Source organism: Magnolia sinica, chromosome 12 (genome assembly GCF_029962835.1).
Source record: "Magnolia sinica isolate HGM2019 chromosome 12, MsV1, whole genome shotgun sequence".
Lineage (NCBI taxonomy): Eukaryota > Viridiplantae > Streptophyta > Magnoliopsida > Magnoliales > Magnoliaceae > Magnolia > Magnolia sinica.
Genome location: NC_080584.1, coordinates 41487 through 58384, shown reverse-complemented (window position 1 = coordinate 58384; position 16898 = coordinate 41487). Strand labels below are relative to the sequence as shown.

The window sequence follows — 16898 nt, the reverse complement described above, 5'->3', positions numbered from 1 at the left end:
TGGGCCTAACATAATGAACAGTTCATATTAAGGTTAGTCCGAGTGATGGATGATGGATAGCAAGTATGGACCAAATAAAATTAAAGGATAAGTACCTCTGCTATATTGGAAACGAAAAATACTTTTTTAATTTCTTGGCGAATGATAAGTCTGTAGTTTACCTAACACTTATATGTTGGCTAAGTAGAAACCAAGATAAGTTATTTGACAAGTAAGAAGCATAAGTAACGCAACTTACCATGCATCTCGAATTTTGATTGTACACTGGTGGTTTTTTATTTTAATTAATTGATTAATTTATTTTCGCATGGCCATTGGGACATGTTTAGGTGAATGGAGAGAAGAGAGTCAAAGAGTCCCGACTCGCAACGACCAACCAACGCAAGACACCCACAGTGTAATGCAAAAACAGGAAAGAAAAAGAATAAAAAAGGTACTCTACTTACCATTCCAGAGCTACCTACCAATCGAAGAAGACCGACTGGTTCACCTTCTCGCTTTCTTTTTTTCTCATTTATTTTCCAACCCATCCCTCCATGGCCTCTTCTTTCTACTCCCCTAGTAAGTACATCGTCTGCCAAGGACTAGTAAGCCTCTCTCTCTCTCTCTCTCTCTCTCTCTCTGAGTAGTTCCATCTTGACTTGAACTTTTTGTGATTTTGGCACTAGCATGGAACAGCTTTCCAGCCACAGTTCCTCTCCTTCATCTTCTTCTTCTTCTTCGCATGCGGAGCCAGAGCAGCAGCAGCAGCATCAGAGCATTTCCTATCGAGTCAACATCTCAATATCAGATGCTGCTACCACCGAGAGGAGGGATGAGGCATGGTCGTGTCTTGTCGTACTTGTCACCTTTTGGTTCTTCGGTCTGTCCCCTCTCTCTCTCTCTCTCTCTCTCTCTCTCTCTCTCTCTCTCTCTTCCCTTTAATTATCTCTCACTCACTCTGGGAAAGCTCTTCTGTTTTTCTTTTCCTTCTATCATCAGCAGCATCCATGACTTTGATCCTTGGCTTCTACGGATCCGTCAATTTACAGCTGGGACCCAATTGTTCCCGCCTTCTACAGGCAAACTCATTGTTTGTACAGGATATCAAGGTAATTGCTTCTCCTCTCTCTTATCTTTTATATCTATGGAGAATGCTAACGTCTCCCTACATATGTATATATATGTATATGGGGTGGGTGTGCAACACCCAATATATCCTTGGTACTGGGCTGTTGTTGGGTCCCTCGTGGTGGGTACATCCTACCCGACCAAAAGGTGCACCCTGCCATGATGGCATAAGCCCCAAGAATCAGGTTGTCTACAACATAGAGAAGTATACCAAAGCAAAAAACAAAAAACCTCCAAATTCAAGTGGCGGGGCCCTCTTGATGATTTTGTTGGCCTGACTTCTGGGGGGTCCCATTGGAACGGTGGGGCACACAGATCGGATGGGCTGGACTCCATACAAGTAGATGTAGATCACGCCATTTGAATCTGGGGGGTTTTGGGTGGTTTTATTGTTTTCTGTGTTTTGGCTCACATCTGATCAATAACATGAAAAGTGGGCAGTCAGGATCGAGCTGAAAAATAAAATAGGTCCTGTTATCATCTTCGAAACATCTATTAAACAGGCTTCATCATGGAATGTGTATGATTCCGAAGAAGCACTTTTGTTTAGTGATGCTGGCCATCTCTGTCATGGCTCATAGAAAATGGATGGTTGTAACAAAATGACTTGCATTCAAAGATTGGGATCATTCACTTGCATGATCTTTAGCACCATGGCTTGCCCCTAGTTGTATGGAATTATGGATGGATGGATAAGCTAGATCGATGATTGACCGCCCTACACGTCAATTAAAAAGTTTGGGGATGTTTCCATTGCCTTGATAAAGGTGGGAACATTGGCATTTCTTTATATATACTTGTGTGGGTGCATTTTGCATGTGTTGGAGCACATTGTGTGTGTGTGTGTGTGGATACAGAGGTACATTCCTCTTCCTCAATTCTGTCTATGTGTGTGTGGATACATAGATACATTCCTCTTCCTCATTCGATACATATGTGGATATATAGATACATTCATGTTCCTCTGCTCTATGTATGTGCTTTTTAGGTTTGATGATTTTTTCCCAGGTGAAAGCCACTACCCAACCCCAGACAGGACCAATGCTTTATGGATTTTCCAAAGCTCCTCCTCTTGACAACCAGACCACTTGGTCCGAGACCCACGGCGTTACTATACCTGTCAATTTCCACAAGGCAAGACTTCTTGCACTCTGACTCTTTCCATCAATCCCATCCATTCCTTCCAATGCTTCCATGAATCCCCATGTACCAACTTATCATGCAACTTACAACACTTACACTGTGTTGGGCTGTGCAAGTGAATGGAAATGCCAAAACACTCAGTTTAATGAAAGAGCAAATGCCAAAAGTTGCTGATGTTTCCTAGTATTGACAATAGTGAAGTAGCGCACAAAGTGACGTAACCTTCGCTTTCATGTCCAATTTGAAATGAAAGTTAATTGAAAACCAGACCCTCAACATGAATCCCATGAAAAGAAATCCAAATTTGGTTATTTCCACCTTATTAGACCATCCAATTATAATTTAACTCAATCATGCAGGAATGGATGAATTCAGTTAATTTTGTCTTTTGTCACAGGAATGGATATATTACTTGAACGAGGGGTCTCAAATAAATGTTTCTTACAGTGTGAAATCAAAGAGCTCCTCATTATCCCTCATAATTTCCCAAGGTACTTTTGCCTAATGTGAGCTGAGTTTTTTCATTTTCTTTTGTCTTGTTGTGATTATTATAATACTTATTCTGGTCCACTAATTCCCTTTAAGATTGTATGTTAAACTGAAAAGTGTATTTTGGGGAGCTGAACAGGGAGGATATGGCAGTATGGTTTCATGTTGCGCTTGCAAACTTCTAGAGTAAACATTATTTGAAGGATACATTACATTTTGATTTTGAGAAGCTTTCATAGCATGAACATGATGTTCAATCAGTTTCAGCAGCAGTCGGGTCTATACTTGGATAGAAGTCGTGCATTCTCAACTACAGTGTGCTGTTGAGTTTATGGCACTAATAGGTTAATTTTAGATTCAAAATCTAGACATCGTCCAAACATCTCACATAGGGGAATCTGGCAAATTCCTTCTAGGTGGAGATCGATAAATTTATTTTTTTACTTGCGTTGATTAAAAGCACATGTAAATCATGCTTCGAATACTTTGTTCATTGGTTGCGTGCACCAGTACTTGCAATATCTACCCATTATTGGCGTTTACAGATTTCATTGGTTTTGCAAAATGGACATGGCTTGTCGTTAGTTTTATTTATTTATTTATTTTTTACATCTATGAAGCAACATAAATTCTGTAATACTTTATAAATTTTGTATTATTGATGGTTAGAAGATGATGCAGGACATAAAAATTAAATATGATATGTGAGATTTCAGGCTTAAGATCACGTTAGTTTAGAAACAATTACACAAATTCCATATCCCACATGAAAGTCCAAACATTCAATTAAGGGGAATCTATGCGGGTCCAGGCCTACACATGATAGGGCTGGATCAATAAAAATTATGAACCAAACGATACTCAAAGATAAGAAATAATCATCCACGCATGCATAGTAATCAGTCCCTAATCTAAGGGAATCAGAAATTCCAATTTGGAGAACCCTAGGGTAAGAAAATTGGCAAATAACTTGGGGAAAATGTAATCTAGGGAACGGTTATGAGAGGATAAAAGAGGATAAAAACCTGAGCCAAAAGACGATCCCGCGTGTAGACAACAACAATGGCCCAGACGGACGTGTGTGTGATCCCGGCTGCACGTGTGTGGGGCCTACTATTCAAAAAAAGGCCACCTTGGCCCTGGTCGGCCAGGGATGGTCTCCAAAACCCCCAAATCTCAGCTCGATTTGATGGACGGTTTGTGCGTGGTGCTCCGCCGAAGTTTTAGCTCGCCTGCGGGCTGAAATCTAGAAACCTGCTGTAATGAAGAAATCTGATGCAACAAAAGGACGAATTCGAAGTACGGATGGTGGGGGAAGATGGAAAAAAAGATGATGGAGGATGGGGGTGAATCAGGATCGATGTGGCTTTGCACTACGGTAGTTAGCCCTTCGAAAAGGGAGGGCTTCGCACCCACTTTTGAATTCTTCCACAACTCACGAAGAGAGCATAAAAATAAAGCGAAATTTTTTTTATTAACTTCAATGAATCAAAAGAACTACAAGGGGTGCCTATTTATAGGAAAAATCCTATACCTCAAAACTCGCACCATGTGCGCAACCTATTACTTGGCGATGAAGTAAACTAAAATAAAAACCAAACAGAGAAATCTAAAGCGTTCACAATGTTCTAAATAATAACAATAAACAAAACCTAAAATATGAAATCAATCCGACGAGTGGGCCACGATCATGAGATCCCATGATGGGCTTTTCTTGATTATCGGGCCCAATCTTTTGAACCAAACTTCGTCTTCTAGGTAGGAGGCCCTCCCTGGACGTCGTCATCGAGACAGATCGATGGTGGGGCCCTCCTACTCCGTACGTACATGCGTAGATGAGGCAACGTACGTGCGCGTATGCGCGAGATGTCTCCATCAATTCTCCTCGGCTGCGAAGATTTCGCTACTGGCGAAATAAAACTCCTGAACCACTCCAGGACGTCAAGATCAAGTCTCTGGAGCTCCTCCGCAGTGAGCCACGTGCTGTCTGAAGCTGGGCGTGACTTCCACTTGACCAGGTACTTCTGAAACTTGCCGTCCGACGTTAAAACTATCTGATGGTCCAGGATATCCTCTATTTCCTCTCTGGGTGTGTGAAGGTTAGGTATAGGAGGGAGTGACTGAGAAGAAATGTCAGGAAGAATAGGTATGGGAGGTAGAGGCTGAGAAAATGGGTTGGGACGGGTAGGTATGGGAGGTAGAGGCTGGGAAAATGGGTCGGGACGGGTAGGTATGGGACGTAGAAGCTGGGAAAATGGGTCGGGAAGGGTAGGTATAGGATGTAGAAGCTGAGAAGATGGGTCAGGAAAGGTAGGTATGGGAGGTATAGGTTGAGAAAATGGGTCAGGACGGATAGGTATGGGAGGTAGAGATTGGAAAAATGAGTCGGGAGGGGTAGATATGAGGCGTAACTGGGAAGATGGGTCGGGACGGATAGGTATGGGAGGTAGAGGCTGGGAAAATGGGTCGGGAGGGGGCCATGGATCAATGGAAAGGTCTGATGAATCAAGATGGTTAGGCGAAAGGCTAGACAATGCATCAATGACCCCTTGAAATGCAATTAGATCCTCCACATTGAATGTGGAATTAATTCCCATGGAAGGTGGAAGATCTACCTCATACACATTGAGACCGTTTCATTTTATAATTTTGAAGGGTCCAGCGCTACGCGCGTGTAACTTACGAACGGCCCTCGGAGGGTACCACTCGGGGTTGATGCGGACCATTACGGAGTCCCTTATATTGAATTCTTTGAAACATTTAGCTGGTTTGTAAAAAATTTGTAATGTTCATTACTAGTAGTGATCTTCTGCCTGATTTCTTGATGCCATGAATGAATGTGATGTACAAAAGACTCTGCAGGCTCTGACGGCCTATGGGGCAGTGACATAGGGACAAGATCAATAGGTTTCTTAGGTTTATAACTAGTAACGACTTCATAAGGACTGAGACCTGTGGACCAATCGACGGAACTATTAAGCGCAACCTCGGCTGTAGGTATTACAATGTCCCATGTTCTGGTGTGCTCTATATCCCTCCTAGGGAGAGACTCATCCGGGAGATCATCAGGAAAGACATCACGAAACTCATTTACTACCGGAATGGCCTTAGTGGGTTAACTTTATACTAGCCTCTGGGGCACTCTCTCTACCCACAAGGCCGTACGTGTTGTGCCACTCAAAATAGTGGTCTTGATGCTCCTGTTGGGGTGGGTGCACGGGTGCATGCCCATGACTGATTCCTTGGCCACCTCCATTCATTGGTCTATCCTCCTGGCTACCTGCCTGAGATTGGACATCTACCCCAATACTGGGATTTGTCCTGGCGGAGGCCTTTAGTTGGGTAATGCGTGCATCAAATTGATCAAAGCGTTGGTCTATATATTGTTCATAGCACTAACCCAAATACTCTATTTGTTGGGACAACTTGTTCATTGACTCTAGCAGTTGCTCCATGTTTAGTGTAGGGTGCAAGCCAAAACCATGACCCGTAAGTGTGGGCATACACTGGCTAACTCAACCTAAGGACTTTCTATGACGACTATATGCGTCTAAAAACTAAATGACCCTACGAGACTATATGAAGGAGACTACACACCGTTACGAAAATTCAGCTATATATATATCAGGGACTACGGTTTTCTAGCAGCTATATATGATGGACTGGATGTATGAATGACTCAAACAAATTAAACCCTAAATATGTGGTGAATTCCCCTATAAGAACCCTAGGCTCTGATACCAAATTTGATGTAGGACATGAAAATTAAATATGACATGCGAGATTTCAAGCTTAAGGTCACGTTAGTTCAAAAACAATTACACAAATTCCATATCCCACATGAAAGTCCAAACATTCAATTAAGAGGAATCTATGCGGGTCCAGGCCTACACATGATAGGGCTGGATCAATAAAAATTATGAACCAAACGATACTCAAAGATAAGAAATAATCATCCACACATGCATAGTAATCAGTCCATAATCCAAGGGATTCAGAAATTCCAATTCGGGGAACCCTGGGGTAAGAAAATTGGCAAATAACTTAGGGAAAATGTAATCTAGGGCTAGGATTCATGAAAAACGGCTATAAAAAGATAAAAGAGGATAAAAACCTGAGCTAAAAGATGATCCCGCATGTGGACAGTAACAATGGCCCAGACGGACATGCGTGTGATCTCGGCCGCACGTGTGTGGGGCCCACTATTCAGAAAAAGGCCACCTTGGCCCTGGTCGGCCAGGGATGGTCTCCAAAACTCCCAAATCTCAGCTCGATCCGATGTAGACTTTGTGCGTGGTGCTCCGCCGAAGTTTCAGCTCACCGGTGGGCCGAAATCTGGAAATCTGCTGTAATGAAGAAATCTGATGCAACAAAAGGACGGATTCGAAGTACGGATGGTGGGGGAAGATGGAAAAAAAGATGATGGAGGATGGGGGTGAATCGGGATCGATGTGGCTTCGCACCACGGTAGTTAGCCCTTCGAAAAGGGAGGGCTTCGCACCCACTTTTGAATTCTTTCATAACTCACGAAGAGAGTAGAAAAATAAAGCAGGAATTTTTTTATTAGCTTCAATGAATCAAAAGAACTACAAGGGGTGCCTATTTATAGGGAAAATCCTATACCCCAACACTCGCACCATGTGCGCAACCTATTACTTGGCGATGAAGTAAACTAAAATAAAAACCAAACAGAGAAATCTAAAGCGTTCACAATATTCTAAATAATAACAATAAACAAAACCTAAAATATGAAATCAATCCGACGAGTGGGCCACGATCATGAGATCCCATGATGGGCTTTTCTTGATTATCGGGCCCAATCTTTTGAACCAAACTTCGTCTTTTAGGTAGGAGGCCCTCCCTGGACGTCGTCATCGAGACAAATCGATGATGGGGCCCTCCTACTCCGTACGTACATGCGTACGTGAGGCGGCGTGCGTGCGCGTATGCGCGAGATGTCCCCATCAGAAGAGTTCAAACTTTAAAGTCATATATGAGATCTTTACACCAATTTTCACTTCCCACAGAGGGTACCTTTAGAACAAATTCAGAACAAAGGGGACCGCCACCCCTATATCTCCATTGGATAGCACAATTAACAAACTGTAAGCTCTTTGGCTGAGTCACCTTCCTATTCAAACCTAACTTGAATTGCTCTATCTTTTGGATCATAATTAGGATCAGGAAAGTTTTCAGACATGTATACTTTACTGCCTGCATATTTTTATTAAATGATTCACGAGCACTTTAGATTTGGTTAAGCATTTGACTACTCATTAGCCTGAGCACCTATATACATTAATTCTTAGTTTGAGTTCAACTTCAAAGTACGTTCATTGAAAAATTCACACCCAGCCTTTCAAAAAATAAAATAAAAAAATTTCACACCTAGCTGAAAAGCAAAGCGGATAAAAAGGTCTGACTGATGCTATCATGAATGTACTCTTGCACTGTGGGAATTCTAAGTGGTGAAAAGTCTAGATGGAGAACAAGGGAGCTAGGGATTTGAGGCTGCCAATAATGGCTGGACTCGTGAAAAATCTAAGAAAGCTAGGGAGCTATATATTAGAAATAAGTTGAAGAACCAAGAGCCTTTAGGGATGTCTCCTACCACTTCATTGCGTGGTTTCCAGGAGAGTGGATGGCCTTCAAATTTTTGTGGTATTTCAGGAAGCCAATAGTGGTGGAAGACATTAGTCTGAACTCTGAAGTGCAAAGTTGTAATTGCAATCGGGGGATTTTCTTTTGCTCAATACTAAGGTAAAAAGGAGGCTGAAGATGTGCTTTGAATGGAAACCCAATGTCAGATTGGCAAGGTAAGGACTATCATAGAAAGAAAGAAGCTTTCTGAGTCCAAGAGAGTTTTCCAATTACGATTTATGTGGTGCTGCATAAAATTTGGCTTCCTCATCTGGCTGTGTCTAGCCACTGAGCAAAATCCAGTATTGGAGACTTTTATTGAATATGGCAACACAAATGTTTTGGTTGCTTTTTATGCTGTACTTTTTGCCAGTTAGCTGAAAAACATTGGCAATGCATTTAGTTGCACTCTCAAGGGTTTGTCTAGGTTGATGCAATGTTTTGGCGGTGACAAAATCTTATTTCTTGATTGTATTGTTGATTTGACCATGCAGGTAAAGAAGGCCTTATTGAATGGATTGAGGACCCAACATATCCTAATACCACATTATCATGGAATATTATTCATGGTAATCATTGTCTCATGTGTTTCAAAAAATGCTCGTCTCTTTTGCCTACTCTTTGAAAATTTGAAAGTAATGTTTCATTATTCATATTGTTGAAGTTGTACTAACTTCTAAAGTTAACAACAAAACATCTGCAGGAAATGGTTTAATCCAACAGAAAATTTCCAAGTCCTCTGAATACTATGTTGCAGTGGGTAACTTGAACACACAAGTGATGGAGGTAATTTCACAATGTTTTTAATATATTCTATATCTCTAGTGCCTATTCTGGCTTATAAGGAGCAGAATTGAGTTTTCAAACATTTAAAGAAGCATGTTTTCTGTTGGTTGTATAGTTTATATTTCTTTTGAGAAATATCTTGAAGTAATTTAAGTCAACATTCCTAATCTACGAAAACAGATCAGGAAATAAAAGGAAAAACAAACAAGATATCATAAATTTCAATAAGGGTCCTTAATTTCATTTGGGGATTGCCCTCTTCAGTTTACATTCCTTCAGACGAAATACCTCCGATTTTCCACGTGAGGAGTCAGGGATTTCTACGAAAAAGGAATTTGCAATAAGTCTGGATGTCCTTAGAGTTGGAGAGTCTCTCAAGGGATGCAATTTCATTGAAAACAAGTAATGCTCATTCTGAAGAAAGTGTGGAGTAGATTGAGGACCTCCATCTTGTCATCATCTCGGGAGCATTTTCAAGACAATCATATATATATATATATATATATTCAGAGTTAGAGAAGTGATGCCGATCATTATTCTCCATTTCAGGGCACTTCTGTTCAGGACAGGCAAATTCTTGTGGTGAGCTTTTGGCTAAGAATTGCATCAAATCCAGTGAAGAAAGTGCCATTGGTGTTTTTTTGCAAAATTGATATGGACAAAGCAACCCTCATGTAGATTGGGCCTTTTCTCTTATATTTGATGGAGAAGATGGGTTTGGCCTTTGGGGAGAAGTGGAGGGCGTGCATAAAGAACCGATCTACACTCCTACGTTCTTCGTCCTCTTAAATGGCACTTCTACGGGTTTCATCAATAGCACTAGAGGTCTTTTTCAAGGAGATCCACCATCCCATGCACCCCCCCCTCTTTTTTCTTTTTTTTTTTCATTTTCATGGAATGTGCAAGTGGATTAATTTTTAAAGTGGAGTTGACTGGGTACATGAAATGTTTCAAAGTGGGGAGCCAAAGGTTTCCCTTTCACATCCAATTTGTCGAAGATACTTCTGTTGCTTTGCCCGCTTCTTTGAGGTCTTAAAGCTCAATGATAACTCAGATGTTTTTAGTCAGATTTGGTTTAAGGGTACATCTGAATAAGAGTAGAATGGTTGGTAGTGCGTGAAAGAGAGGAGATGCATCCACTCTTTGAGTGCCTTGGCTGTAATTGAACACTTCGCTCTCTCTACTTTGGAGGTTCTGTTTTGAATTAAGCTTAACTCCATTTCTAAGTGGCATTCTGAATATTGTTTCAAAGAAAATTGATATTGTAAAAAAGAAGTTATCCTTCTTTTCGCGTCGGATTACCATCAATGCCACCCAATCATATATCCAGGTGTACTTTCTTTCTTTATTCAAAATTTGTCTTCCATTGGCCAGGAGCTTGAGAAGCCCCAAAGAGACTTCCTTTGGGAAGGTCAGGGAGAAAGTCATAAATACCAGCTAATAGAGTGTGTGGGTTTCAAAGAAGTCCAGAAAGGAGGCAAGGAAGGCAGCTTCAGGGTGGGGTGAATTATGGTAAGTAACTGGAGCCTTCTTAGCAAGTGGTGGTGGAGGTTTGAGGAAGAACTAAATTCTCTTTGCAGAAGGGTACCGAGGAGGGAATCCTAGAGCTTTGAGGTCCAAAAGAAGGCAGCTTCAGGGTGGGGAGATAATTATGGAAAGGAATGTGATCTTGTTAGCAAGTGGCATTGGAGTTTCGAGAAAGAACCAAATGCTTTTTGGAGAAGGGTAGCAAGTGGGAACTATGGCATCTCTAGGAGAGGTTCCTAGAGCTTTGAGGTGTGGAAAGTGGTCTTGCATTTGGAAGAAAAATTAATGAAGTGTGGGATGAGCAAAAATTTGTTGTGTAGGGTTTTCAAAGTGCACGTCAAGTTCAGTGTTGGGAAAGACGGAAACATTCACTTTTGGACTGATTTCTAGGTGGGGGACGAATCCCTCGCCTAAAGTTTCCTAAGACTTCTCAAGGTGGCTAAGTAAGCACAAAACTTTTGGTGTTGTACTCCTACGATAAATGAAATGAGAGGGCATAATTTGTTGTGTTAGTCTTAAGTGACCAACGTGCATAATTTGTTGTGTTAGTCCAAGTGACTAGCGTTCTTTTATTAATTAGCTTAGTGACCAACAATCTAATAAAAGGGAGTTTGTAGGTCATAATTTGTTGTGTTAGTCTAAGTGACTAGTGTTCTTTTATTAATGGCTAAGTGACCAACAATCTAAGAGAATGGATTTTGTAGGTCATAATTTTTTGTGTTAGTCCTAACACTTAAGTGACTAGTGTTCTTTTATTAATGGCTAAGTGACCAACAGTCTAGAAAAGGGAGTTTGTAGGTCATAATTTTAAGTGACTAACATCTAAAATAATTTTTTTAACGTCTAGGTGACCAACAATGTAAGGAAAGAGAGTATGGTACTCCTCAGGACTACAAATATACATGGAACATATATGCCTCTCTTCACATAATAAAGATATACATACATACTCACACATATACACCTCTCAACATAGGCAGCACATGCTTTTCATCGATTGTGTGGCAGCGAGAGACATTCAGGTGCATGTTTGTCCGTGGTGGCATTCAGGGGGTTTTACAAAGAAGCTTGGAGGAAGTTTTGTAATTGTTGGGGGTAGAGCAATTTAAGGAAAGAGGAACCATCTGATGGTTTCTTTTATTTGCTTTATTTTGGAAAATGTAAGAGAGAAATAATTGAATCTCCAATGATAAATTGTCTACTGTGTCCAAGATTGATGAAGGATAAAAGAAGTCTCATTATATGGTCCCCTATGAAACTAAAATTTAGGGGGGTTTTCGGTGTCAGGCATGATTAGAGATTGGGCGACCTCTGCTGAATATCAATCTTTTGCATATTAGGGCTTGTTTGGACTAAAGGTAAACTAGGGGAACGCAAGGGAAAGCAAATGTGATATAAGCGGGAGGTAAACTGACATTGGCGCTAGGGGAAGCAAACTCTTTCCACCTGTTTGTTTTGCAAAAGTAAAGTCTTGGAAAATGTTTTTACTTTGCATTTGAAACTGTTTGGGTTGCAATCCCACACAGAGAAACCTTTTTTCCCTCCAAAATTGCCATTTAAAATGTCAAATTAGAAGCAAACTCTTTTCCTTCTATTGGACTTTTTGAAAAAAAAAAGTTGTACTCACTTGTTGAGGGGAGAAATGCAAAGGAAACAGTTTGTTGCAGGTCTGCAGAATCCTCCGTTTCCCAAGCAAGTGCAAGTGTCTTGTCGACGTAAATTGAATGCTTCCCCTAGTTTACTTTCGATATAAACAAGCCCTTAAAATCATTAATAGATGGTGGGCCTTCCATGGGTAAACCTAGTAAATATGGCAGTGTGGAGTCCTCGGAGATGATAGGGCCATCGTGGACATGTGCTTTTTTGGCTTTGACAGTCAGGGGAGGCTTCTAGTGTTGATCCCATGGCTACCCTGGGGAAAGTGTTGAGAATCTTTTCAAGGAACTTCTTGGGGCTGTTATTATGGAGGTGCCTAAAAATTGTGAACTCAAGGGTTCCTTCTTCAAATTCCGAGCTTCAGAATTTGAGCATTCTGTTTAGAAAGATTTGCGACCTTGCCTTTGGGCTCTACATTTTGTTTGCACATGTTGGTGCAATGGCAAACTCCATAGCCAATGTCCCAGCTTGACAAGGTGTTTGATGTGGGACACTTTTTTATTGCGAACTTGTTCCTGCTTTGATTTTCTTAATAAAAATTTTGTTACCTCTCAATAAAAGTAAAAGAATAAAATGAAAAAAGTAAAAAGAATACTAAAAAGAAAAAGAAAAGAAAAGAAAAGAAAAAGAAGGCATGCATTGCCAACGCAAATGCTACATCTTGCTGCACCCTCTTTATTAAGATGTTGTGGTCCTCTTCCAGAAAAGCAAATGGAATGTTTAGCTAATCAACTAGCTCATGAATCTAAAAAAAGAAAGAAGAAAAAAGAGGAGAGCCTCCATGGCTTTGGAGGGTTTGTTAGAAGCCCATAAATGACCTCTCTTGAATCCCCTTCAACTGTTCTTGGAAGAAGAAAACCAAATCATCCACTCCTCTCTAGTGCCTTCACCTCCACCCCTTTCTGATTCAGTTGTAGCGTTCCCCTGACATATTAGGCTCTTTCTTCTTTGTTTACATTCATGCAGCCTCAAAGATCCATGAGGTGTAGTATTTATTGAAAGTCAAAACCACCCACAACCTTCAAATAGTAACTCTTGGTGCTGCCACCAGCAGGGGTTTATCATCACACCAGTTCGTACTGCCATGATGGAGTTTATATCAAATCGCCTCTAAGGTTGTGTCATCTGTGTGCCCTATTTACTATAGGGCAGACTTTAGGAATGAGTTTCCCGTTGAGTGTCATTAGTGCTTCTGCATATATTCATACTTGGGTGCATATCTTATTAAGACAAACCAAGAAGATGCCATATGTTTACTCTAAAGGACTACCTTGTTTGAAACTTTTCGATGTTCACAATGTCTTCCTTTACTGAGTTGGAGTTGCCCCTTAGGAGTGACACCAATCGCAGATTTTTAGCTTGGTTTTGCTGCCTTTTTTGAAGAATTGTGTGCTATACTTATACTATATAAGAAGCAACAGCAACATACATGCAACAACTCGATGACATTTTGGTTATTTTATTCCCATAGCATGTTATCATGTCTCTTAGCTGAATTACTTGTGTGTGTTTCTTTTCTTTTTTCTCTATTGGACATTGTGTCACTCTCACTCATGCGTACCCTCACGGAAACAGGTTCAGTTGAACTTCAGCATAAGTGCTTTACTGTATAATACAACAGGAGCATATTATAAATGTTCACCGGATCACAATCTATGTGGTTTGAAGCTATTGATTTTTGGGGTAAATGCTGCCGTCCTTACCACTCCAGGTCCCGAGCAGGTATGTTTTAACATTCTTTTTACTAGTTACTGGCTCACATGCAGTTGCTGGGGTAAATGAAACTCCAAACATAGAAATGACTGTGATTCTAGTGCCAGTGTAATTTCTAGGTCTATAATCTTAAGATGGATGAGAGATTTTGACATGAGAAGCAACATTAGTGAAGACCAATTGTCAGTGATACATTTAGACCTGTTCCATGTCTTCAGGGTAGGGAAAGTGATGACTGGTATGTTAAACTGTCGTATGGACCACGATGGATTACATATTTTGTGGGATCAGGTATTCTCTTGTGCTGTTTCCATTTTGCGATGTGATATTCTCTCACTCTCTATACATTTCTGACATTTTCTGCATGTAGGTGGAATGACGATAGCCATCTTATTAGCATTTAAGATCTTTAGCAAGTTCCAGAACACCCTTGGGAATGGGACTGGATTTCAAGCAGGAGAGATGGCTCATGAGAGAACCCCTCTGCTTATGCCTAAAGATGATGATGCCTCAAGTTGGGGTTCGTCTTACGATTCAGTTTCCCATGAGGAGGAAGATCCAGATGATTGGCCTGCAGCGGCTTCTCTTGAAGCGAAGGTGGTAAAAGAGGGTGAAAAAACTAATCACCGACGCCTCTGTGCAATTTGCTTTGATGCTCCTAGGGACTGCTTCTTCCTTCCATGTGGACATTGTGCAACTTGTTCTACATGTGGAACAAGGTGAATATTACTTGTATTGAAATGTTCTCTCTCTTCTTTCCTTCTTCTCATTACCTTTTCATCTCTGATGAAATGGATCCCCAACCAGAAGACTGAGAGGCTGACATTTTGAGGTGGTCATAACAAACTGTGCAGGATCGCTGAAGAGGCTGGTACTTGCCCCATTTGCCGCAGGAAAATGAAGAAAGTGAGGAAGATATTCACAGTTTGACAGCATTGTAGGATGCTCCTATGGATACCCATGGTCAATTGGAAGAAACCCAACTCTCGCAGATGACACTGATGAATTTGCATTGTGAAAGAGAGGAAGTATTGACCCAAATGCTAGGAGTCTGCTTTTCAATTTGAATGGTGGAGCCTATATTTTTTGAACCAGGCCCCTTAGTATAACTGAATTGAGCCATGTAATCTACTTGTGTTAAGTTTTTATAGTTTATTGTTGGTTGGGCCCAGGGCTTCTCTCGCTCCTCATCACAAATATTGATTTGGTGTACTCCCAAACCATGGTTGTCAGTGGTGGCAGGTTTTTTTGAGGGAAATGCACTGGGAAGGCTTGGATCTTCCCATCTTCTCTGCCCAAACCAAACTGAGCTGAGTAGAGGAACTGCCATGATTAAACACTAAACCTTGAAGGAGGACCACTAATTAACTATAACATACTCTTGTCCAATAAAAATGCTATCCTTTGGATCAGTGCATGCGGCCATGGCCACCTTACTAGCTTGTTATGGTGAAGGGATAGCTCAAGTGGCTTTACTTAAAAAGGCATTACATGATTGAACATCAACACCATCAGTCAAATGCACCATTTCATGGTGGGCCACGGGCTTAAAAATCAAGTCAATCAGTGACTTGGGTGGGCCACACCACATACAAAAGTTGAGAGGGGTTACCCTCTCATTAAAACCTTCCTAATCATTGAGATGTTGTTCACAAATCCACCCCATCCATTGCGTGTGTCCTACTTGGACGAGGGGTCAGAACAAGTTTCAGCCGCATTCAAAACTCAGGTGGGCCCCGCCAAGTGCTTTTATATGTTTTAGGCATGTCTTCACATGTTTTTAGATAATATGGCCCACCTGAATTCCGTATATGGCTGATTTTCGGCATATCACATAAACTAAAAGAGACCAATAAAATGCGCGGTGTTGATGTTCACAGCTTGACCTCATGGGAAGTTCCCATGAGTTCCACCTCATAGTACCATTTCCATATGTATAGTGAGCAATGCTCACATGCATCTTCTTAGGTGAGCACCCGCACCTCTGCACACGTGTCATGGCAACAAAATCTGAACCGTTCACGTAATGCGGCACCCCTTGAAACTTTATGGGCCCAATTTTCAGCCTAATCCAAAACTCTAGTGGGCCATAGCAAAGAGAAATGCAAATCAAGGGAGGAAATTATTTCCTTTTGCCATGGTCCACCAGAGTTTTGTATCGGCTGACAGTTGAACTTGTGGACCTTTCAGATTTTGTGCCCATGACACGTGCACGTATCATGATCACAAAATCTGAATGGTTCACATGATGCGGCACCCCTTGAAACTCTATGGGCCTAATTTTCAGCCTGATACAAAACTCTAGTGGGCCATAGCAAAGAGAAATGCAAATCAAGGGAGGAAACTATTTCCTTTTGCCATGGCCCACCAGAGTTTTGTATGAAAGTTTGGCTGGCGAGGTTTTAAGGGTGTGCCTAAGACACGTGCAAAGGTGGGCACGAGGGTGCTCACGTAAGAAGGTGCATAGGTGAGCATTCCTATATATATATATATATATATATTATGCACTAGTGGAGCCCACGGGTTCAATGATCCAAATTGTGCGGTCCTATGGTATCCTCACTCCCTGTTTTATATATATAAAAAAACCCCTACTAACTGTCAATTATTGCTAGGTCTTTTCCTTACCATGATTAACAAGGGGCATGTGTACACTGTGCATATTGGTTAGGTCCACGTAAGTGTGTGTGTGTGTGTGTGTGTGTGTGTGTGTGTGTGTGTGTGTGTGTGTGTGTGTGTGTGTGTGTGTGTGTGTGTGTGTGTGTGTATATATATATATATATATATATATATATATATATATATAAAGAAAGAGAGATATTTCTACACAGACG

At 41.1% G+C, this 16898-nt stretch overlaps 1 protein-coding gene across 9 annotated transcripts; it reads left to right on the top strand.

Moving 5' to 3' along the window:
* The first annotated feature begins 378 nt into the window (after nt 1–378).
* LOC131220700 (E3 ubiquitin-protein ligase APD2-like) lies at nt 379–15235 on the top strand. Of its 9 annotated transcripts, none has more exons than XM_058215471.1 (12): nt 381–561; nt 669–862; nt 985–1091; nt 2119–2244; nt 2651–2744; nt 8877–8951; nt 9086–9168; nt 9718–9750; nt 13927–14073; nt 14283–14355; nt 14435–14783; nt 14919–15235. In XM_058215471.1, the coding sequence occupies exons 1-12, from the start codon at nt 401–403 to the stop codon at nt 14992–14994; spliced, it is 1518 nt and encodes a 505-aa protein (XP_058071454.1). In that variant the 5' UTR covers nt 381–400; the 3' UTR covers nt 14995–15235. The 9 variants fall into 9 exon arrangements, with proteins under 9 accessions (XP_058071460.1, XP_058071459.1, XP_058071454.1 ...); XM_058215470.1 differs by having other exon boundaries at nt 982–1091; XM_058215474.1 differs by having other exon boundaries at nt 410–587; nt 679–862; nt 982–1091.
* The last annotated feature ends 1663 nt before the right edge of the window (nt 15236–16898 follow it).